General features: G+C 38.7%; 1 protein-coding gene across 1 annotated transcript; it reads right to left on the bottom strand.

Moving 5' to 3' along the window:
* Window positions 1-3,146: 3,146 nt before the first annotated feature.
* On the bottom strand, window positions 3,147-22,891 carry ammecr1 (AMMECR nuclear protein 1). Its single transcript, XM_042499705.2, has 6 exons — window positions 21,354-22,891; window positions 13,811-13,921; window positions 11,655-11,769; window positions 11,304-11,394; window positions 11,100-11,196; window positions 3,147-9,164 (listed from the first exon to the last, which is right to left on the bottom strand). Exons 1-6 carry the CDS (start codon window positions 21,830-21,832, stop codon window positions 9,050-9,052), a joined length of 1,008 nt encoding a protein of 335 aa, XP_042355639.1. The 5' UTR covers window positions 21,833-22,891; the 3' UTR covers window positions 3,147-9,049.
* Between the last annotated feature and the right edge of the window lie 558 nt (window positions 22,892-23,449).

Raw genomic sequence — 23,449 nt, forward strand, 5'->3', positions numbered from 1 at the left:
TTGGTCTGTTAACGTGTTGAGCCTTTGTCAGATGGGAATCTGAAAATCAAAGATAATTTTCTGTTTTCATAGTTTCTGGCTGTGATAAATGGTGTAAATTTGGCGATATTTATTTTGGCGGGCCCACGGCTTTTTTTTTTTTTTTAATCACCCAAAATTTTCAGAGAAAAAGAAAATTGCCAAAAACTTAAAATTGACCAAAAAGTAAAAAAAAAAAAAAAAAAAACACCCCAAAAAAATATAGAAAAAAAGGGAAAAGTTTTTAAAAATTACACAAAATTTTAAGGAAAAAACAAGCCAAAAACTAAATCCGGCATAAGTTTTCAACCTTTTAACTGTCATAAATGGCGTCATTTGGGGATTTTTTCATTTTGGCGAGCCTTTGGGTTTGGAAGGCATGTTTTTTTTAAAAAAGAAAAAAAAAAATCCCCAGAAATATTTTAGGGAAAAAATCCAGAAAAAATTTTAGAGAAAAAGAAGATTGCCATTTTATTAAAGCACCAAATACATTTTTAGAGAAAAGAAAAAATACCAAAAAGTCTCAAAGAAAAAAATGCAAAAAAAAAAAAGTTTTGAAAAATTAGCAAAAATTTTAAAAGAAAAACCCAACTATTGCACTTTATTCTTGCAACATGTTTTATTTCATTTTGATGTTATTATTGTGTTATTTACAGTATGTGAAATAAATTGTGCTAGTTTCTCTTATGTGCAGACTTTGAACTAATGACTAAGGAGAAATCTGGATCCAGTGGTTGGACCAGTTGGAAACCACTGACCTGGATGTAACATGTATTTTGTGATTTTGAGGTGAAATGCCCCTTTAAGTCCATTCACTCATCTGTACGTGTTATTCAGACAGATCATGAGACAGATGGAGGCCCAGAGGCAGACTCTGGGGAGAAAGTAAAGTGCTGGCTGGATTTGATCCGAGGCCAGCACTGGTTCACGTGCGGTTTCAAACCGGCAGCAGACTGAAATCATTCAGGCCTCTCTCAGCACTTAGCTCTGAATATCATGTAGCAACAGCAAAGTATTTTCAGATACACCTGCCTGGACTTCTCCTGACTCGGAGCGTTTTCGGTGGAGGGGCTGGCAGAGAGGAAGGCCAGGCATGTGGGGATCCGTCTACTGATTACAGTCACAGCTTCACATACATGAACCACGCGTGCAGCGAGGCGAGGTCACAGCTGCTGGGTTTGTGAAGTACAAAGAGTGAAAATTTTACTTGTTATCTAGTATTTTATTTATTTATTAATTTATTTTTAATATTATATTTATTTATTTTTTATCTTCTCATCTATAGGTTTTATCCCGCCTCTGGTGTTTCCTCACTTATGGTAGTATTTCCTCAGTTCCTGGTTTTAATGAGTACTCATATTTAAGTTCTTTAATTAATTACATCGTCTTGGTTTTCTACTGATGTGCCCGTGTGCTTCAAATGGGTCAAACTGACCCACAACATAACAGGAGGGTTAAAATAAATTCTAAAATGTTAGATTTCTACAGGCGTAGCACCCAAAATATGAATCAGACACACTAGATTCAAAATGAAATTTACAACAAGATCGTTGGCTTCATTTTTTTTATTACTAATTATCATTTTTTTATTACTAATTATCACTATAAATCTCCACTAGCAGTCTACTCAGCTCATTTGAATTTGTATTGATGGCATAACATCACTCAGTGGAAACGCAGTCATCCCTCAGTGGGGTTTTATGGAAATTTCTAAAATATCTCTTAAATTTTGCACAAATCTGTAACCCAGCGATGTTAGACAAAACAATCACACCTCACTTTTCTAGAGCTTTCAATATCACATGATACTGAAAGTTTGCCCTTTTGCATTAAAAAAACCCCAAAATAATCTATCGCTGCTGTCACATGAAGAACTCATACTTTCAGTCACTTAGAGCTCCCTTGTTTAGTTTGTGCTATAGGTTTGTGAAAGGATTTTTTCTAATTTGTCTGGACACTCAGGCATCTTTATCAGTTATTCTCGCCACAAAATCGTCATTTAGCCCACAGTCACACCATGTGACCTGCGCGCTCCACTGCGAGTGCAAACATCATCAAAGTCACCATCGAAGAGCGCCAGCAGGACAACTTCTTAAAATGAAACCCATCGAAATCTAAATTGACTTGATTTCATTCAAAAACATGAGAGGAAGACAATGAGCAACTTAAGAAATGATCCAAAAATTTGAAAAAAAAAAGAACAAGAAAATTAGCTTGAAAATTAGTTGAAAAAACAGACAAAAAAATAAAAAAGTAAGTAAAATATTAATAAAATTGTAAGTAAAAAAAAAAAACAAAAAAGGGAAAATAATACTTGGAAAAAGTACTTAAAATTATAATTATGTTGCATACTTAAAAAAAAAACTTAAATCTAATATTTTCTTGCAACTTGTGAGACAACAACAAATCTTTAAGAAAAAACAATCTTTTTCTTACCAAAACCAAATGTTTTTTGTGTCTCAGTCTCACCACACATTAACCCTTTGAAACCTAGATCAACATTATTTTTCTTGTACAGCATTTTACACAAGAATGTATTGGTTTGATTTCTTTCAAAAAGATGGAAAAAATGCAGTTTGTAACTTGGCATTAAAAATCCTGCAAATTAAAAGAACAATCTTGTATGTAGAAGAGAGGGAGAATCATTAATGAGGGAAATATATCAGTAAAACTGCAATTATTAAGATTATACATTTAAAATTAGGTTACAGAAATGCATTTGTTTTTTATTATTTTTATTTATTACCATTTATTTGTACACATTTTCTACATTTTGTTTTGTTTTTTAGTTACTTTTGGTTTTTTTTCTAGTCTTAGTTCACAACATTCTTGCAACTTTCTACTGAATTTTTTGCTGAATTTCTTATGTTGCACATCTTTCCATGTTTTTGAAAGAAATCAAGCCAAAATTTTGACATTTATGTGCGACATAATAAAATGCAAATGTACCATATCTGTGGTTTACAAAAACATTTTTTCTCACAAACATTACTGTAGACAGTTTTCATCAGATTTACCACCAATGAAAACTGCTAAGAGCCAGTTTGCCAGAGTCCAACTACAAATCCCACTGAAACACAGAGATACTGAATGTATGTGTGTGCGCTGAAAAAATAGAATGACACATATTCTCTTTTCAGTTGATTTTGTATTTTTTTATTGAATAAATGATTTTAAAAGGTAATAACAATGTTTAAAACTACATTATCTTCACAGCCATTGCTTACATACTCAGATAACCCATCTATATATATTCTTTCAACCCTCCCCACACTTTTGTTTTGCTCTTTTTTTTTTTTTTTGCTCATTTCTTTTTTCTTCAGTTTTTTTTTTTGTGTGTTTGTTTATTTATTTGTGTTTTTTCTTTTGGAGTCATACTATCATAATAAATGCCCATTTCAAGTCTTGTCACACTAACAGCAATTCAATAGGAAAGGAGGAAGGGTCTAGCTCTACAGGGGATGGATTTTTTTTTTTGAAGTTCCCAGTTCATATTATTCCATCAACATTTTTCAAGTTACTAAAGCAGAAAAAAAAATTTCAAAAATTGTAAAGGAAAAGAAAGAAAAATTGGTATGAGGAGTTACACCAGGCAACCCTCCCAGCCCATCAGGCCACTGCAACAGAAAAAAGTCATTTTGTACAGTGACACGTCTTAGAAGTCAGTGTCTCAAAAATTCAGAACATAGAAAACCACTAAAATAATTTTGAAACTAGATCCAAAATATTCTTTTGAAAAGAATTTATTTTGATGTACAAAAACAGTCATTTCCTTTTTTTATTTTCTTTTTAAATCTTTTTTTAATAAAAGCTTCAAACACAAGTTTATTGTAGTTCTTATTTCATTTGTCATTATCATTATTATTATTGATTCATTTATTCTTTTTTTTTTTTTAAATTCATCTATCAGTGCGATTGTATACCAGTGCAGCTACTGGGTCCAGAGTAACGAAAACAGGCTTTTTTCATCTTTAATGGCATAAAAAATAAGGAAAAATCCATCTTTTATACAAAGTATAACTGCTGGTCTTTAGGGAAAAAAACATTTATAAACCCATAAAGCTAGGAGGCACACCATGGGATTTTCATTTTTGTAAATTATAGCAATAATAATAATAATAATAATAATAGTACTATTAATACTACCACTAATAATAATAATAATAATAATAATAATAATAATAAACAAAACAAGTAACAACAATTTGCAACGATTTTAAACCATCCGTGATGCCTTATACGGCTTCAGAGATAGACTCAATGAAAATTCATTGATAAATTGTGTTGCTCAATAATAAGTCAAGACAGTTGAGAAATCGCACACACACAAAAAAAGAGACATAAAGAACATTTTGTCAATTTGCAGGGGTGTCTTTTGGAAGGACAGGAAGCCAGGCCTTAAGAGCAGCATTTGGGCATGGCCGCTGGCATCTTTGGTTCAGTCAAACATACGAAGGTAACACGAGCTTGAGCATTCCACGAAATATGAGAATGACCACACAAGGAATGCTGAGGCTGAACTCTGACCCTGGTATGGAACCAAAACAACAATCTGCTACAACAAACTACGTCGTTCCATAGTATCCCATGAGGTATCAATGCTTTAAACAGTTAAATCAGTACAGAAGCAGGACTACTTTCTCTGCGTGTCACGACATTAGCTCCGCGTCCTGTTTGAGGTCCAGTGTGCAGGATTTAGGGGGATATATGGGCAGAAATGGAATATGATATCATAGGTTTTCTCTTTTGTATAAACAGAGATCGCCATGTTCACTGCCATATTTCTACATAAGCCCAGAAACGTCAAAACAAACATCGGTTTGTGTTTTCGCGGCGGCCACTGCACTACGAAGCCCAACTGCAATGAGCAGCGCCGGAGTTACACTGTTTTTGACATAAAAATGAGCTTTATTTAGTGTTTCTAGCGGTTTAAATCACCGAATCTGGTTGTTTTGAAGAGGAATCATTCTTCGTGGGTGTTTCGACTTCCGTTGAAAACCTCCTGAACATCTGAATCTTAAGTTAAAGGAGAAAAATGGCAACCTCCTGTTAGTTTGCGTTGGACTCGCTCCCCATAGCGACATGGCGAAGTGTGTCCAGAAAAACATAAAGCTGAAACTGCTTTATTCAGTTTTTGGTCAGTTTATGGGCCCGTTGTTCCCACGACATCATCATTTTGGGGGCCTGAAAACGCAAACTTTTGAAACCAGGATCCACATTGTAATCTTTTGAAAACGCCACCCCTTCTGTCGCGGTGTAAACTGGTAATGCACGGAGCCTGTGTGAACGCTGACGTCACGGCTGCACTTCGTGAATGAGTGTGGTGTTGTTATTATGGTGTGCTGTTACAAAATTACACCGCCAACTACTGGCCTGTTATACTACAGCGTTTTCGGTTGTTTTTGCTGATCCGTGTATGGCGGAGGCGACCTCTAGGGACAATTCGTCTCACGGTTTAAACCTCCTGGATCAAAAGAGGCGTGCACATTAACTCAGGAGAGAAAAGGTGCGAGCGTGTTGTGAGAATGCTGATTTGTAATGTGAAACTGCTTTATTCTGCATATTTGGCTGTTTTTATCAGATGATTTATTTTTTTGGAGAAGGGACCTCTGAATACTTTGGCTGGTTGCAATCTGCAATTCGCCCCTAGACGCCACTAAATCCCCCTAAATTTTACACACCTCGCCTTCAAGAGGAGACGCTTACCTTCGACATAGTTTGAGAGAGGCTGCGAAAGCCTCGGCAACCCTTCGAAAGCTTTCAGAACGATTCAGCAGCTAAAGGAAAAACGGAGGATGTGCTCGGAAAAATATAAAAGCAGCATCCGATCTTCCGGGAGAGGCAACGGTCACTACTACTGCCACTATCTACCTACAGAACGACACACGTCACACCTTGACAAACTAGGCCATGAGGTTGGGCCACAGTGTAGGGAGTAATCGAGAAGAGGGGGGAGGGGAGGCTACGTGTGACTTCTTGTCCTTTCAAACCTGCAGGGGTGTTGACTTGCACTGGTAAGAAAAAAAAACACCTGTTGAACAGATCTGCATATATCAAGGATAGTAAAGGTAACACATGTAGGATTTTCTCTCAACATATCGCTGTTAAACGGTAAAAACGGCCATTGACAGTACATTCTGCAGCCCCATGGTTGCTGCAGGGACTTCTTCATTATATGTGTAAAGAATATTAGTCTGGTTTTCCCATAGGGAATTGATCCCAAAAGATTCTTCTCGGGGCTACTGTTTGTATCGATGACAGTCCTTCAGTGTTAAAAATGTGCCGCCATGACTCATTTTCGCAGCGACACACTGCAGAGAAAATCTTACATGTAGCATCTTTAAGTATGATATGATCAATGAGTCCGCATGACCAGTCACGAGCTGTGACCACCCCAATATGAGGTCCGATAGCACCATATTTGTCTTTTAAATCTCTTAATGGTTAATAAGAGTGTCTAAGCCATAGATCAAGCATATCAATGGATAAAACCATAGGTCTCATACTCATACATACATGCAACTAAAGACATTGCATGTGTATACAAAGACATATATGTAAAAGAGCATGGTCAATTTGGTTTTGCAGCAGAAGAATTCAGGTTGTGCTGTTTTAAATGGACCAGGAAACGAATGTCTGACTGCTCCTCCTCTGATGTAGTGTTTTCACGAGAGCATTCATTTTTACGAGGCATGAAACGGTCTTTCCCGCGGTTCGAACGTTTACGGTACAAACGCCACAGTGCCCGACGTAATTTTTTTAAGAGAATGTATCGATGTGGGGCTTTCAAAAAAAATGAAAGGATTCGAGGACCAGCAGCTGGGTAAGACGTGAGCAAACAGGAGACTGCAGGCATACAGGAGCCCCCGTATGTCTTAAGAAAGCATTCAAGTGAGGGAAAAAAACAACGTCCACACTGTGGCGCCGAGGTGGAAAAGAGCAAACCACGGGACAGAGGAGCAGTCGGAGCATCAGCTACCGGCCCACCGTTTATTAAATCATTCATTTAAGGCAACACAACTTAAATCTGGGTCATTTCGGGTTACTGTGGATGGAGTGCCAAAAGCCCTTGACATTTTTGCATAAAGAAAAAATAACCTGTCAGTTAGTAAAGGCTGTTACGAAGAAAGATGGTAGTCAAGTAACAAGAACCTCTCAAAAATTCCAGTTAGCAAAAAAACCCAAAGCGAGCGGATCACAAAATGATCCTCGAACATTCTGGAAGTAGCCTAACGTGTGTGTGGATGTGACTCACAACAAGTAATATTTGGATGGGAAATGGCTTCTTAAGTCCTTACAAAGCCCTGGTTTTTCTTTTTTTTTTCCTTTTTATTTGTAGACCTTAACTGCAAGCCGCCGGGCTCCATGCAGAGATTCGGCTCTAACGAATTCAACTGTGTTTGCTCTAAAACCTACTGCCAGACAGCTGACAAAACAGGCCGCCAATCTAAACATTTCCTGTGCCGCGGACACACGAGATCAACGGGATCTCACTGAGCGTGAGAGGAGAACGGTGGAGGTGCGGTTTCAACAACTATATCGACTGCTTCACAATCTGAAGAGCACCGTGACATGCACGTCTAAATGACACAAACATGTTCATTCGATTCTTTGTGCGTCAAGTGGTGTGTTTTCACTAAAATGACAACTGTAGTACATCATACTTTGTGAACGAGTGACAATGGTTATCTATAATCTGTAGAGGCAAGACAATGTTTCCACGACGACGACACGGGTACGAGACAAATGACTGAAACCGCCGGTATTCAGTGATGCAGCCTTGCCTGAGGCTGGCTGGTGTTAAGTTTGCATTCGAAAGGTTGACGACCCGAAAAATCAGAGAATGCAAACACTTCAAGCCAAACGACAGACCACTCTTACAAAGTGTGGAATAAAAATATGGCTTTAAGTAGTTATAGCATGTCCCATTCAAGTGACTCCCTGCCAGTAAACTCAACGGACACAGTCAATTTAAAAGAAAGCATCGTTCATGCACGTTTTTTTTGTGCCTGCTCCCCTTCTCCAACGCGTGAGGGGGGAAATCAGACCCACTTATATCAAATTTTTACAGAATTAACAAATCCCCTGCGCTGACTTGATTATCCTCAGACAGAAATGGCTTCCTCCACAATTACCTTAAATTTCAAAAACAAAGAAAAAAGAGAGGGGCTGAATGCCGAAACTCAAAATGTACACCACAAAACACCACAAATACTCAGGGGTAGGTTTCCCTAAAAAAAATCTCTGCGGGGGGAATCTTTTAGGTAAAATCCAATTTCTAAATTCACTCTACTGGTTTTCGTCTTGTGGCAGACCAATATCTATATCCACACACAGAAATACACACACGATTGTGAGCTCAAACAATAAACACTACCAGCAAAGGGCTTCACAATCCTACTATCTATACTTTGGAGTATACAGATCCCAATATATAGTCCCAACTACAACACTACAAGAGTTTACAAGCAACCTCAACAGTCAATTTTTTTTTTTTTTTGAGAGGAATCGGAATAGACGACACAGCCTTTGAGAACTGCAGTTGCCTTGCTACATGGTATACATGTTTTGATAGTAAGATAAAGAAAAGAAGGAAAAAAATAAGTCTTAGTAAATGTAAAATTGTAGCAAAGCCTAAACAATAGAAGCGCGAGACTAATCCACCATAAGAGACTTCCTTCCATCCACAGAATCAAACACCTGATTAGGTTTGCTGAAAAGATTAATAAAATCTAATATTTGTTTAGTTTTCAAAAATATTAATGGATAGGGGGGTTATAGATATAGGTATACATATGCTGCAAAAACGTAACCACAGGCAAAGAAAAAAGAAACGTGGATTTCTTGCCGTAATCAAATGATGCTTCGTTGCCACCCGTTGCCATGTCAACGTCTGGGAGACGGCCAGCATGGCAACGGAAACTATCATCATAAAATGGTACAGTAGTAGAAATAGCTAGACCAGGAGGGGGCAGGCTCTCCTGGGAAAAGGTCCGCGGAGAGGTCCAATGATTGGTCATGCGGCTCGCTGTCAGGAATAATGGTTGTAGGGTGGTAGAGGGTGCCCAATGCCATTCTGGTAGTGATGGTGCTGGCGGTGGGCGATGTACTCTGCATAACCCATTGTCATCTTCTCGCTACGGTACCTGGGGATGAGACAAAATGTGTTAGTAAAGCAGGCGTGGCATGTTTGAAAAGCATCCAATAGGGGGGCAGGTGGCCCCCCAAACATTTTCTGACTCACAATAACAAGTAATTTAAACTAGGAATTGTTTTTCTGTGTTTATATACAGAAACTTCGAGAGTAAATAAAACAGCAACAAAATAGAGCTTCATCAAAAAAAAGTACAAGTGGAATCATCCTGAAAACCTAAACTGTCCTAAAATTCAAGTAACATCCTAAAACCCCAAATACCTTCTAGATACAACCCATAATTCTAAAAATTTCCCAAAACTCTTGAAATGTCCTGAGATCATAGAATTGCACAACATTTTAGAACATCCTTAAACCCTAAAAACATCCTGAAATCGTAGAAACATGTATGGGGCTGCTGTGGCCCCTGGCTTACTGTCATTTTGCAAAGGTGGCCCCAAAACAAAGCAAGTTCAGGATCCCTGACTTTCACTGTGACCCTGTTTAACAGTGATACATCAAAATGGATTTAAGAAGTCTATGTGAGAAAAACAAATATTTCGATGCATTTTTTCTTTAACGATTACTTCATTTATTTAGCATTGCACATGTTGGTCTCACAATGGACAGTTTTTTTTCCAAAACAAAGTATCAGAGTTGTTGCAGCACAACCAGAAAAACATACATTATTCTTTCTCGTCAAAGCACGGCTCCTGAAGCAGTGATGAAGATTGAGCTACAGAGGTCTGCTAAGTTCACGTCATTTCAACGCAGTTTATCAGATTTCATAGGGCTGCCTCTGGAGCCACAACAGAACCTGTAAATAGACTATGATGTGCAAAATCAGTGGCGTTCCCCTTGAAGCACCGTGACTGGCAGAGGATATAGCAAATACATATAATTTAAGGATGCACGGTTTTGAATTTTTGCTAATATTGGATATGCTGATATTTTCTAACTTATTTTAGACGATTGCTGCTGCTGTTACTAATAACTGCAAATATGTTTTTCCTACTAATTGCAGAGAATGTTAAGTCTTTGCTGCAGTGGAATTAACATTTTATGTCTAGTCTCCCTGGTGGCAGATGCAGACATAAAATGCAATCATTTGAAAAATTGTACACATACATTGGGCAACAGAACTACTTTAACCTATGTTACATGTAAAACCAGACATATCTATTCTTATGTAACAAATTTAAAACAAAACTGTAAAATTAATGCCATTTAAGAGTCTTGGATGATGCTGTGGTACTTACGTTTGAGGGGCTGTTTACTCGGCAACAGTTCTCTCATGAATTGCAGATTTTTGTTTTTTTAATGCAAAGGAAAGACTTGAAAGACAACTCGTTTTTAGTAATACCATTCTGGTCTAAACGTGGCCTAAGTGGCTTGAGTATTTGTTTACTAGGATAAATGTATAGGTTTTGTATAGGCCTTCTTTTACGTCTTTTTGTTTTTGTTCACTGCACTTGGCTGTAAGGCTTGTTTGCTTTTATTTTATTATTTCTATTTTTACATATTCAAAATAAAGATTAATTCATTTATTTATTAATTCATTCTTGCCCTGAGAAAGTCCTGACAATAGTCAAAACCAGGGGAAATATTGTCTATATTAACTAGTTAGTGTTGCATAGTTAAAGCGTCATCTTGTCAGCCTGTCATATTTGAATAAATGTTAATTTTGGGCTGTTGCTAGCATTTCATTTTAAAGCCGTTAATCTGCAGATACCAATTCCTTGCTGATATTACTGTGCATCCCTAATACACTTGTTCTTTCAAAAATCACATTAGCTTTATGTTCAGTTCTCCCAATTTGCTGGCCATTCAGATAAAACTTCAGGATTTTGTCTAAAGTTTGACGACATGGATCTGAATAAATGCAGCAGATTCGAGTACAGGAGTTACATATGAACACATGGGCATGTCTGTAAACGAGTAATCTTACCTGGTTAACTTAATGGTCTTCCTGAAGTCATTTGTGATGGGAGCTTTGTAACCTCCCTTTCGTAGTAAGGAATCTATGGTTTGAATGTGGTCCCAACCTTGATAAAAGGAGAGTTAAATCTCTTTACACATTCCCCAAAAAATACACATACATTATCTTTCTTAAAAAAAGCACGAGTCTGAACTGTGAACTGTATGATCTCACCTTGCTCCTTTGCAACCTCTGGTAGGTAGGTGGCGGTGCGCTTTGATCCTTTTTCATTGAAAAACTCTATCCTAATACCGTGAACACCCACCTAGAATTCAAGACATTCATGACAAGTAAAAAAAAAGGTTTTGTTTAACCCCATACATCGCTCGAGAAGCTGTGAAAAGAACAAGCTGTAATCCCATATGGAGTACTGCTACATTTTGCAAACAGATGCCATGTTTTTGCATTTGATCAAACCGGTTACAGCATGCAGCAAAAAAAAAAGTGGAGGCGCTGCTGTGTGTTAATAACAGAAAGAGAGAGCATTGAAGCACTATATTTCTCAATGCAACCATGTCTTTTTACCTCCCAGTCAAGGTAATCACCGACGTCCTCAAAGTTGGTGAGCAGAGACACTGAGCAGAAGAGGCGAGGCAGCTCATCCCTTGTCATAGGGGGGAAGCGGCTGTCTTTAAGGGCACTGCAGGCAGAAAAGACAAAGAAATACCATCAGAAGAGATGAGTCAGTAGTGAGTTATCACAGTCAAGTACGAATGTGTGTAGAATTTGAAAATGCAACTCTTTTTCTTTTATAAATTGAGGGCATCTTTATAACACCATGAAGGATCAGCTTTCTCGACTGTAGATGACGTGGAGATAAAGAGGCCGGCGAGGTCGCAGCGTGGACTCTGACCCCCTGCTGTTTGTGATGTGTGTCTGTACACAGTGCCAGTAAGGAGCGTTGTGTGTTTACATACATTTGACCGTTAACTGCCCTCAGGTCAAAAACGCACACAGCAGGTATTAACACGTGACCCCGTTTACACTCAGTGACTCAGTCATGTGCTCTCTGTCATTTGTTAGATGCATCATGTGATGGGTTATGACATTTAACCTTTAAACCGCTTAAATATTACACGCATTCGTATTGCTCTGCGCACAAAATGCGCTTTTCAAAACTTTCAGCCCCATGATAGAGGCTGTGTCCTCGCCGCAGCGGCTGCGGGTTCGAATCCGGCCTCGGCCTTTTGCTGCACGTCTCCCCGATCTCTCTCCCCCTTTCACACTCACACTGTCCTGTCAATTAAAGGCAATAAAAGCCGCCCCAAAAAATCTTTACAAGAGAAATTCTATATATATACATTAATATTATTTTCTACTTCCATTGAGTTATTTTCTAACCAACATCAGTCCTAATCATAAATATTCATTAATTTTCAGAATTTTTAGCCTTTAGATGCAAGGCTTTTGTCATGATGTCGTCGATATGTCAATGATTAGCAGCAGCATTTATTTTTTGTATACATCACAATTATAGTTAAATAACCAATACATTTCATTTGTGTCTCTCAATGAGTGCCAGGTCGTCCTACTCCATCCACATGAACACGTTTTGATTTTAGAACGGTAGCACATTTTCATGTATTTCTATATGATAGATGCCTGCTAACACGCCTGCTAACACTCATCACCTGACTCTTCACAAACACTGAGCACGCATGTGCTGGTGTACACAGGAAGCCGGTTGTCTCCTCTGCAGTTGCTTGCTCAGTTACAGAACATACTACAAAGATGGTGGAAAGAGAGACACCCGAGATTTCTTTGCTTGGACTGAACCGAAGATAAGGTGGAACTCTTAATAAAATTAAATTATAAGTATAAGGCGGTCAAGGCAGCAGAAAACTGATTGGAGATGTTACAAAGCAAATACTGCGTCATGACAGAGTGATACTGGGAGCATTGTTGCCATTGGTGATGGAAAAGGAGTAACGTTAAGCCACAGGATGAAATGACATTTTAAGTGAGGCCAAGCTATAATGTAATAATGGATATAATATAATAATGCTTGACAATCAGGACTGTAAGACCCAATCAGGAAGCGAATGTGGGCTTCTGCATCATAGTTTCCAAAGGTCTGTTTCCGCCTGTCCAGACTGAAACACAATCAGTTTTATTAAACTGAAACAGATTCAGCAGCGTTGCTGATGCAGGTATCATCATAACAATAGCTACGCGTTTTAAAACAGAAACGGATTCATGTGGATGTCGCCTAAAAGAATGATTTTAGCCTCTTTATTCATCGAAAGCCAGTTTTAACGATATACTGCATTGCTTGCACACTGTACTTGCGGTTTGAGTGTTATAGAAAAATGCTTACACATCTACAGCAAACAGCATCCATGTGTCTAAATAAATAAACACAAAACATTTATGGAAAAATCTACTTAAAGACATTAATATGTTTTTAAATATCATTTTGAAACTCCGGGACCTGGTATCGATGGTTATTGCAATCTACATGAATGAAACAACAAAAAAGTAAATACTCAAAGAAACACAAATTATGGATTTTTTTGCACTCATGCACAGGATAAGTATCAGTTGTGAGGGTATTTTCCTCTACTTTTTGTACATAGTCTCAGATGTTATAGTGCAATTCCAATGTGCCTGTTGTTCACTTTAATTTACCTCTTTTGTCTGACGTTTTGAAACACTGAAACTAACTTTGTGTTGTTTCTTACCTGGTAAGGGTGTACTCCCTGAGTCCTGAGTGCAGATTCATGGCAGAAAATGTACCTATACAACCCCTCAACCGCTTGTCTCTGCCTATTTTCCACGTGACAAACAGCGGGCTGGAAAAAAAAACAAAAGACACATGTTAGAGCAGTTGAACTTTAATAACTTCCACACCAGATGTTCATTACTACATTGTATAAAAGTTGCTTAATAGCACACAGTAGTTATTTCTGATTATGTATGCCAAAACCGTTATTTGCATTGGGTAAAATTGGCACTTTTCTACACAATGATACATACGCTTTAATCCAAGACTGCAGGCTATATCCATCAACCCATGACTTGATAATCTATTCTTTTAATACTTAAATTTCTACCCTTTATGAGTATTTTTTTCCAACTTTCACGATGCCAGAAGCAGTTCAGGAAAAGAACATCAGCATACAAATGAGCCTCGTGAAACTGATCACGATAAGAATTCCTTACACGATCAGATATAAAATTGTATCCGTTTCACAAACAAAATGTGTTAAAGATGATGAATAATCCCATAAACGCTGCATAACAGGAACCTACAGCAGAACAGTTTAAAGGGACAGTTCACCCCCAAAATCAGAAACACACATTTTTACTCTTCCGTGTAGCGCTATTTATCAGTTTAGACTCTTCTGGTGTGAGTTGCTGAGTTTTGGAAAAATCAGCTGTGGAGATGTCGGTCTTCTCTCCAGTATAACGGAACTCGATGGCGCTCAGTTTGTGGTGCTCAAAGTGTGAAAAAAAGAAATCTGAAAAAAATCAACAATGTTTTTTTTTCCCAGAAATCGTGACCAACCGGGTCATAACGCAAGATAATCCACAGACTTTGGGAGCAGTTTCATGAAGAATCTGTTTTTCTTTCTGAATTACACCTGCCAACCATATCACTGGGCAAAGGAAGTGTGTATCTACTGTGACCTCTCTGAGCACCACTGAGCTGGCTAATGCTACAGTTCAGTCGAGGCAGACGCCATTAACCCTTTGAAAACTGGAACATTTTCTGTGCTGCTCTCAAACACCTTTTACAAGCATTTAAACCTTTGAAACCAGAGCAGATTGGTGTGATTTCTTTCTTTTTACTAATTTCTTGGTATTTTTTTATTGTGTTGCTCATTGCCTTCTTACCATGTTTTGGAAATAATCAAGTCAATTTGCTCACGTTTCAAAGGGTAATGTTTACATGCTGCACAGTCACATGCTCAGTCTCCTTGTCCATGAGTAGATGCACTTTTCCTTCGGCGTAATAACTCAGTTTGCCGGTATAGTTCAGTAGAAAGAAAACAGTTCCCTCACGAAACCGCTCACAAGTTGTGGAGATTATCTTGAGAAACCGGGTCATGATTTCCGGGGAGAGACATTAGTGTTGAGTTTATAATTTTTATTCATTTTTTGGCGCTTTGAACACCTCAGGCTGAGCACCATCTTGTTCCATTATATTGAAGAGAAGGCAACTGATATCTCCAACACTGTGCAACTAGGCACAAAAATCTAGGCGGATAATGGGCACTACAAGCAATGGCAACTCACACCAAAACAATCCAGATTTCTAAAAAGCATTAGAAATAAAAGTTTAAAAAAATATGCTTTGTTGATTTTGATGTGAACTGCCCCTTTAAAAGGTATCTCATTTTGAGTCGATTGTATTAAGCACTTTGGAGAACAATACTCAACATTGTGGCAATGTTGGCAGGCAACACAGTGGATCAGAACCAAAATTATGCATAACAGGGATTGCCATGCAGTCTTATGTAAATAAGTACAGACACTCTTTCTACACAGCACACCTTTCCAGTCATCTACTGCATTTCTAATGGTACAAGTACGCTTTCATTTGAACCATTAAAACTGCCTACTCTGGCTGCGTAACTGCTCCTGCTTCTATCAAGCTTCACTGCAACCAAATGTGTTTTTTATGCTTCAGTGTATTTTCTTTCACTAAACCACACTGTGTATTGTGTTGTGAGCCTTGTCAAAGCGCTTCACGTTCACTGTGACAGTGACTGCTTCTGTCTGGTGGCTCAACAGATTTCATTTTGATCTTCACTAAAAGTTTATCTGCCTCACCGATTCACTGTCACTTGCCCATCGGAGGTCTCAGGTGCCAAGTCACATACTGCTGCAGGGCTCCCCACTATTTTTTTACGTAATATAAGCACCGGCCCAATTTTGAGAGCACCGATTAAAACACAGGAAATGAGACTTTCATACTTGAGCAATGTTACTTGTGTCACTGATTAATTGTTTGGTAATGGCCAATTATCTTTGACAGAAACAAGTGTTTTCTTGTCTTCTAAAACAGCTTGTGGCACTAATGAAAATCAAACTGTGTAAAGAGAAAATAGACAAGGGGAGGAAAATTAGCACTTTGTTTCGTTAGTGAAGAAAGTTTCAACTCCAGAACCAACTGACTCGACATTGACATATACACATTTTGTTTTTTTGAAATCTACTGAATATTGTACTTTAAAAATAAAAAAAGCGCAAAAGTCCAATTCTTACAAAAAGAAACAAACATGAGACATTTTCTCCTTGAAAAAATTAAAATTTTATTTTTAGCTTCTTCACATATGAAACAACCGTTTCACAAAATCAAATTTTCTAATTCAATAAAGTAGACCTACCAGTATTTTCCGACAAAAATGTAAATTACAAAAGGAACAGAAAACTACAGCTACAGCACACAGCGCAAATAGTCCAATGGAAAAAACGAAGTGTTGTCTTATGGTCACCGCTGCAGACTTTGATGTCTCACAGAAGTTTCACCTCAAAAAACCTTTGCCTGATAACTGTCCCATGGCTTCATTATACCTTCCCTGGATCATGCTCCCCGTCCTCTTCCAGTGATAGTGTTGTCTTCAAAGGGTGCATCAACTGGGGCAAAAGTTATGTAAAAAAGAAAAGATGGCTTGAGTTTACCACTTTGTTGCAAAAATTGATAAAATGACATGTATTCACAACATAGTATGTTTAGCTCGTTATTACTTTTGAACATTAATCTTAAATTTCAACTGTCTGCAATAGATAAAAAATTAAAGTATCTTATGATATTCATATCCATGCTAGTAAACATGACATTGCACTTATTTCAATTAATCATACCCTGACGAACGTAGTTTTACAACAATTCAAGTAAACTTATGTAAGCTCGCTAATATAGACGACTAGTTAAACTAACGTACCTGCAGCAGCGCTCGCTGGCTAGCGTAGTCCATGGGTCCTCTTGCCGTCAAAATAAGGCGAAATGTTTTGAAATGTATGCTGGGTAGGCAGTCCTTGAAGCAGCTACTTTTGCAGTGTGGGGCAACAAATTTTCCGTTTTATTTATCTTGTCCCTATTCCCCCTTTTTTCACCCTTTCAAACCTGGATCATCAGATTTCTTGAGCTGCGATCAGACACCTTTCACAAGCATTTAAACCTTTGAAACATGAGCTAATTTGGTTTGATTCCTTTCAAAAACATAGGAATAAAGATAATAAGCAACTTAGCAAGAACTAGTAAAAGGTGAAAAGAAAATGACCAGAGAGAAGAGAGAATCACCAGAAAATTATCAAAAAAGGGAAAAATTAAAGCTTTTTTAAAAATAATAATTAGAATTATATAATTGGTTAATTGTTACACCAAAAAGCTATTTATATTTATCAATTTTAGCATTTTTAACACTTAAAAACATTTTTTTTGGGTTATTAGTTTTGTGTTTTTGGTTTAAACTTTTTTGTGCTGATTTTGATTCAATTTTCTTGTAGTTGCAACCTTTTGTCAATTTTTGCTCATTTTGGGGTCTATTTTTTGCAACAGATCTTTTTAACACCCTGCAAGTTACAAACTGCTGCTGAGGAAAACAAGAAAGATCTCAGGGCACCTGTTGAGTTGCTTTTACAGACCCGCAAAAATCTCAGAATTTAGGGAGAACACAGAATGATACAAAGTGACACACTGACATTTAAAGGATGCCAAAACAAACAAACAAAATACAGGAAAAAAACTCTAGTTTTCTGTTGTTTTTTTGAATGGTCCAGCTCCAAAAATACAAAATCAATATGTGGTGGCGGATGTTTTAATCATGGCAGGCCGCCACAAATAAATGAATGTGTGGGGAACCCTGCTTTGAGCATATATTGAGTTACAGCTCACTGCGCTCCATCTGGAGGAGACGACTGGCTGTTTTTACTAAATGTCAACAACATGTAAGCCAGACAGCCAGTCTAGACAGCAAAAACACACTCTGTCTCAAAGGGATTCACAACTGCGATGGGTTTACCATTATGACCTAACATAAAGGGCACATTTGCAAGATGCATGGGTTCTTCTTTCTACGTTTTAGTACCAATGTCTCCTAATAAAGACCACAGAATGAAACAAATAATGATGATCTGAGGCTCTGAATTGCTCACTGGCTAACGTCGCAGAGCTCTGAGTGTATGTCAAATGTTGTAGTTGTTCTGAGCATTTCAATAATTCAATCTGACAATGCCCCCAAGTGAAGGACATACTGAGGACACCACAGACCATAATTATAAGTTTCTCAAACTAGTGGGAGTTTACACATTGGTGGGCATTAGCCTACGACATTCCTGGTCATGACTGGCTGGTTGGCTTTAGACCTTCGTTCCATGTGCTGAAGGTTAAGTGCCATCTCTACGTCCACCTGGCAGACTTAAGTTCACGTGTAGAGCTTAGTGACTTTTTAAGCTTTTTTATAAATATTTGACATAATAAAATGACACATAACTTAAACTTGTGGGTGAGAATGCAAATAAAAATTGAAATTTCTCGGTTGTACATAGCAGCAAATACAGTCTGGTCTGTTGTTCAGCTGACATGTTTTGTTTTCATCAACATTATGTTGCTACCACCACATGACATTCCTAATAATAAAACTAGCATTGTATCATTCAGAAAGTCAGCAGCAAACACAATTTTTCTTCAAACTATATCCATTCCTAATTCAGTGTTTTACAGATTGCACATGTGACATCAGTTAATGTTTATCAGGGTTAAATGCTGAGCATGGCCACTGGCACTTGAAGTGAAGGTCTTAAGTGATTTTTCATGACACAGACACTGGGAGACAACTCCCAAAAAGGATTGGGAAAATATAATGTGGTGGCTCACATATTTGAGCGTGGACAAGCGCATTAATTTATAACTGCTGCCATGTAAGAATCAGGAATGCCAGAAATGAATTCACAGAAACTAAGAACAAAAACAGTAAAGGTGTGGTACAGTGAGCTGTAGCCACTCTGTCTGGGACGTGTCGATTGTTCTGTGTTTGTCACACCACTGTCAGTTTTGAATGGTTCTCATATTTGAATGCGTGAAGACTCTTGCCTGGAGTTAGCTGGGGTGATACTGAGATAAACTCTGGCTAAGTGTGATATATTTTGAGGATTCCCTTGTATAATTAAAGGGTCCAACATTTTGGATTTTCTTTCAAAGGTCAACAAACCCAAAAGCATTTCAACAGACTCATAATTCAATACAATCAAGTATAGTACTGTGCAAAAGTCTTAAGCCACCATAGATTTGTTGTTATAGCAAAGTTGTAAGATATATATTTATTTCTCAGTCTCTTTATTACAATACAAACAAAGAATACACAGAACACACACAATGCATTAAAACACCAACAAAAAACCAAGTCAGAACAAAATTACTTCTTCAGATTTAAGTCAAAATTTAGTGTGAAACATGTAATTGTACGACCACAACAAAAGGTGGCCCAAACAATCAATACTGAGCTTTGGACATTTCTTGAATGCAACCTGGTGTAAGTACACCAGAGGATTAGTATTGTAAATCTCATGTTGTCTGCCCAAGAGAGTTCAACACATACTAAGTGGAAAGGGAGGTTACACTAAATACTTGCAGCTTTAGCCTACTCAAGTCAATTTATTCTGAAAATGTAATTCTTTATATATATTTCCTGTATGTTCTGCTTGTATTGAAGTAAAGGGAATACCGAGAAATATTCATTATAACCTTACTAAAATAACGTCTGGTAAGTTAAAGGCAGCCTGAGACTTTTGCACAGCACTGTATACATGCAAAAGAAAGAAGATGTTGATGTGAATGTGCTGAGTAAGAAGATAAGTGGAACAGAGTGCAAACAGTGTTGAAACTGTTTACATAAATACACACTACTCACAACACATCATATGCATTTGAAATGTCTCTGACATTGTAACGGTATGCACTTCGACTTTACACTGTATTTTGTCACATGACAGTCAAAAGACATATAAAAACACAATAAAGCAATTCATTTAACTTATTTTATACATTTTAAGTGGATCCTTGTCAATAAGTCACTCAAAAGTATAATTGCCCATTTCAGCTAAACTCACAGTTTGAGTATAATGTCATTGCAACACTAAAGAAAGCATTTAGAGCCTCACAGTTTAAGTAATATGCCCATAAAGTCACATGCTATCACATTACAAGGCTCATAAGGTGGGGTCAAAATGTTTCAGTGGAGGGCGCAGGAGTGCGGTTACAAGCATAAAACATACATTTATTCACCTTATGATTAATTTTGGCATGACACATGCAATATCAACGAATACTTCAAATTACTAAACACTGTATTCGTTAGTTGTTGTGTTTTTTTAAAAACTGTCAACACTGTTTGTTCGTTAATTTTTGCTCATAAGGGACTGCTTAGCCGGAACCACATTTTCTTTGTTGGCTGATGCTAATCTCGATTAACATCAGTGTCCCTCAATTAAACAATGAATTACCAGAGACAACTTTCTGCAAAGCGAGGGAATAATATATAAGGTCATTTAAACGCGACACTTAAAAGACTTTTTAAACATTTATAGTTAAATTAATCACCACAAGCTCATTTGCTCTTCGTTGCTAAGCTAATGTAGCTCGTAGCTAAAAAAGCTAAGCCTGTGTGTGGCAACCCCAGAGTTTATTGAGGGCAGCATTAAAGATTAAAACTGCTCCTGTTGACCTTAAATGTTGTGTATTTTTTGCCGTTTTGGTGCTCTGTTGTAACTAAGAAAACTGGCATTGTTAAACCGAAAAAATAAGCGATGTTTTATTACTCGTTCCACCTTTTCGTTGAGCTTTAGCTAACATTAGCGAACAGGCTTATCGTTAGCCTGTTTTTTTTTTGGATAAACAGTATCCCGAAATGTTTTTTTCTCGCCAACTAGCGACGATAAATCCACATTCATTTATAGGTTAAATAGCATTTTAACATAATGTAATACCATTCATTGAAATGTTAGGTTAGTACAGCTGCGGGTCGGTGCCGACAGTGTTTTTCGACTAGGCCCAACGATCCCAACTTGGCTAAATTAAGCTGTGATAGCGAGGTTTTAGTGTTTAATTTAATTTCAGGAAAATGTAGTTTCGATGTGACAGTTTGCGCCTTTAAAAGTGGAGGTGAAAGCAAAGCGAAAGGCATCAAGTGTGCCGCAAGAGACTATAGTTTGAGAGGATACACCATTGAGCTTTGGCATGCAGCAAAACAACAAAAGACAAGGGAAAAAAATACTCACTAGGGATCATTTGTAAACCTGGGTGTTCTCGGAGGTTGGTATCCGTACAGATGGCAATAAAGCACGTCAAAACAGAAGCAGCACATCTCCGCTGAGACGACCATTTTCCTGCCTCCACTTCCCGAACCAGGTCCCGAGCTGAGATTCGGGGAGAGGCCGGATGAAGTGTAACCGGCCGGGGCTGGGGACAGAGCGTTCGTGCCGCCGCTGCCGCCACTACTACTACCGCTGCCGCTAACGTTACCCCCGGGTCCCCCCAGGCCGTTGGCTCTGCTCACGTTCGCCGCTGCTGCAACGGTCGCGGAGGAGCCAATCCCCAACTCCGAGCCACAATGTCCGGTTCCTGCCACCCCGCTTCCCGCCCCCACCCCGCCGGGACCCCCCGACCCGGGCGATCCCGACAGTTTCTGCTTCTTCACCCCGCAGCACCCGGCCGCCATCTTGGAACAATCTGCACCGACACACCGCTTCCGACCCATAACCGTCACCGCGGGAAGGGTGGGGGGGAACGCCGACCAGACGTAGAAATCCCACTGCGTTGATACGTATGACGGACAATACTCCACTTTCACTCTTTTTTTTATTTTTTTGTCGGACGACGAAATAACCGATGTGGTGAGAAGACTGCAATGTCACCCTAGCGTTGCCTTTAAAAAATGCGTGACTTCGCTACGCAAAATCCATAGCTGGATTTTTTTTCCTTGAGTAGTCCAGCTTTTTTTTTTTTTTTTGAACAAGTCCCAGCCCCAAAAAAATATTCACCCTAACACGACACCATCCGAGGCAAATCTCACTCAGTTCCCCTTAAACATGCAAGTTCAGGGAGTGCACGGTCCGAACAGGCCGCAGATGACAGTAGCCAGGCGGTCCAGATGTGAAGCCGACAGCCAGTGCGCTGTAGCCCAGCAGCACACCTCTCCAAGTGGAAGCCGGGAGCTTGAGTACGCAGCAGGACCCATAAGCTTCAGCACAAATTGCGCACAATGTCTCGGGCAGCGTAGCTTCTCATTGCACCAGCTTTGTTTTGCCTCACGAACTTCTAATTACACAACAGGCCCAGTATGTTGGAATTCCAGATAACGCAGAGTAAAATGGCATCTGACAATGCGGGGTTGGCATGGCACAATGAAACGCGTCAGCGCCGAGCAAGTCATTTCAGTAGCCCACAGTTTGCACCTGCATGATGTCTGCTCTAAAGAGAAAAAAAAAATCTCAATAACAGCCTCGCGTCAGATGTAGAACTGAAAGTTTTCAGTACAGGATTGTTTGGAGGTTGTCATCCGTTTATGCGGATACATAGAGAAGAGCATTCTCGTCCGTGAGCCGTGAGAAATCCTCCGGGTTTGGCAACCCTCGCTCCGCACCCCGTCTCTCAGCTGCTACCATTCAGTGCTGTTCGGGTAAAAGCCCTGTGATCAGTCTGTGGGCACAAGCATCGGTGTCGTCGGCACGCCGGAAGCGGATTCAGAGACTGCGTTGCGCCCGGTTGCTACACATTCTGCGTAGCTTCTGGGGGGATCAAATTTGCAATTCAGAAGAAATGTACGGTGCCGTGGAAGCATGCGCGCTCCCGACGCATGTGTGCGTGCATGGAAAAGTATCAGTATCCCCAAGCTATAAAAGGGACAGAGCCAGAGTGGACCCTCTGCTCTGGGACTGTTTTTTTAGACAATTTGCACTAAAATGTGTGTCTCTATTGGGCATTTGAGGGTGTCCCTTCTTGTTTTGTGTCTCTGTGTTGTCTGTTTCTGTCTTCTTAAGGTAATATGTGTCTTTTTTGGTCATTTGTGCCAATTTTATGTCTCTCTGGGGCATGTTTTTGTCTCTGTGTGGTTATTTTGTGGCCGTTGCCTGTCTCTTAGATGTATATTTGTGTATCATTGTGCTTGTTTTGTGTGTCTTTGTTGTCTTTTTCTGTCTCATTAAGGTGATTTGGTTTTTTTTCTCTCTTTGTGTGTCTTTGTTGTCTTTTTCTGTCCCATTAAGGCAGTTTGTGTTTTTTTCTGTCTCTTTGTGTTTATTGTGTCTCTTGTAGGCATTTGTGTGTGTGTGAAAAATAATTTTATGTCTCTGTGTTTTTTTTGGTTTTTTTTGTT

This window comes from Plectropomus leopardus, chromosome 15 (assembly GCF_026936395.1).
Source record: "Plectropomus leopardus strain MGB_pleo_1.0 chromosome 15, ASM2693639v1, whole genome shotgun sequence".
Classification (NCBI taxonomy): Eukaryota; Metazoa; Chordata; class Actinopteri; order Perciformes; family Serranidae; genus Plectropomus; species Plectropomus leopardus.

Excerpts from the sequence above, each read along its gene's own strand:
- ammecr1 (XM_042499705.2), bottom strand. The coding sequence starts at position 21,832 with ATGGGTCGGAAGCGGTGTGTCGGTGCAGATTGTTCCAAGATGGCGGCC. Across the intron at positions 11,395-11,654 it reads GTGATTACCTTGACTGGGAG|GTGGGTGTTCACGGTATTAG; the intron begins GTAAAAAGACAT and ends CTTGAATTCTAG. Across the intron at positions 9,165-11,099 it reads AAGACCATTAAGTTAACCAG|GTACCGTAGCGAGAAGATGA; the intron begins GTAAGATTACTC and ends TCTCATCCCCAG.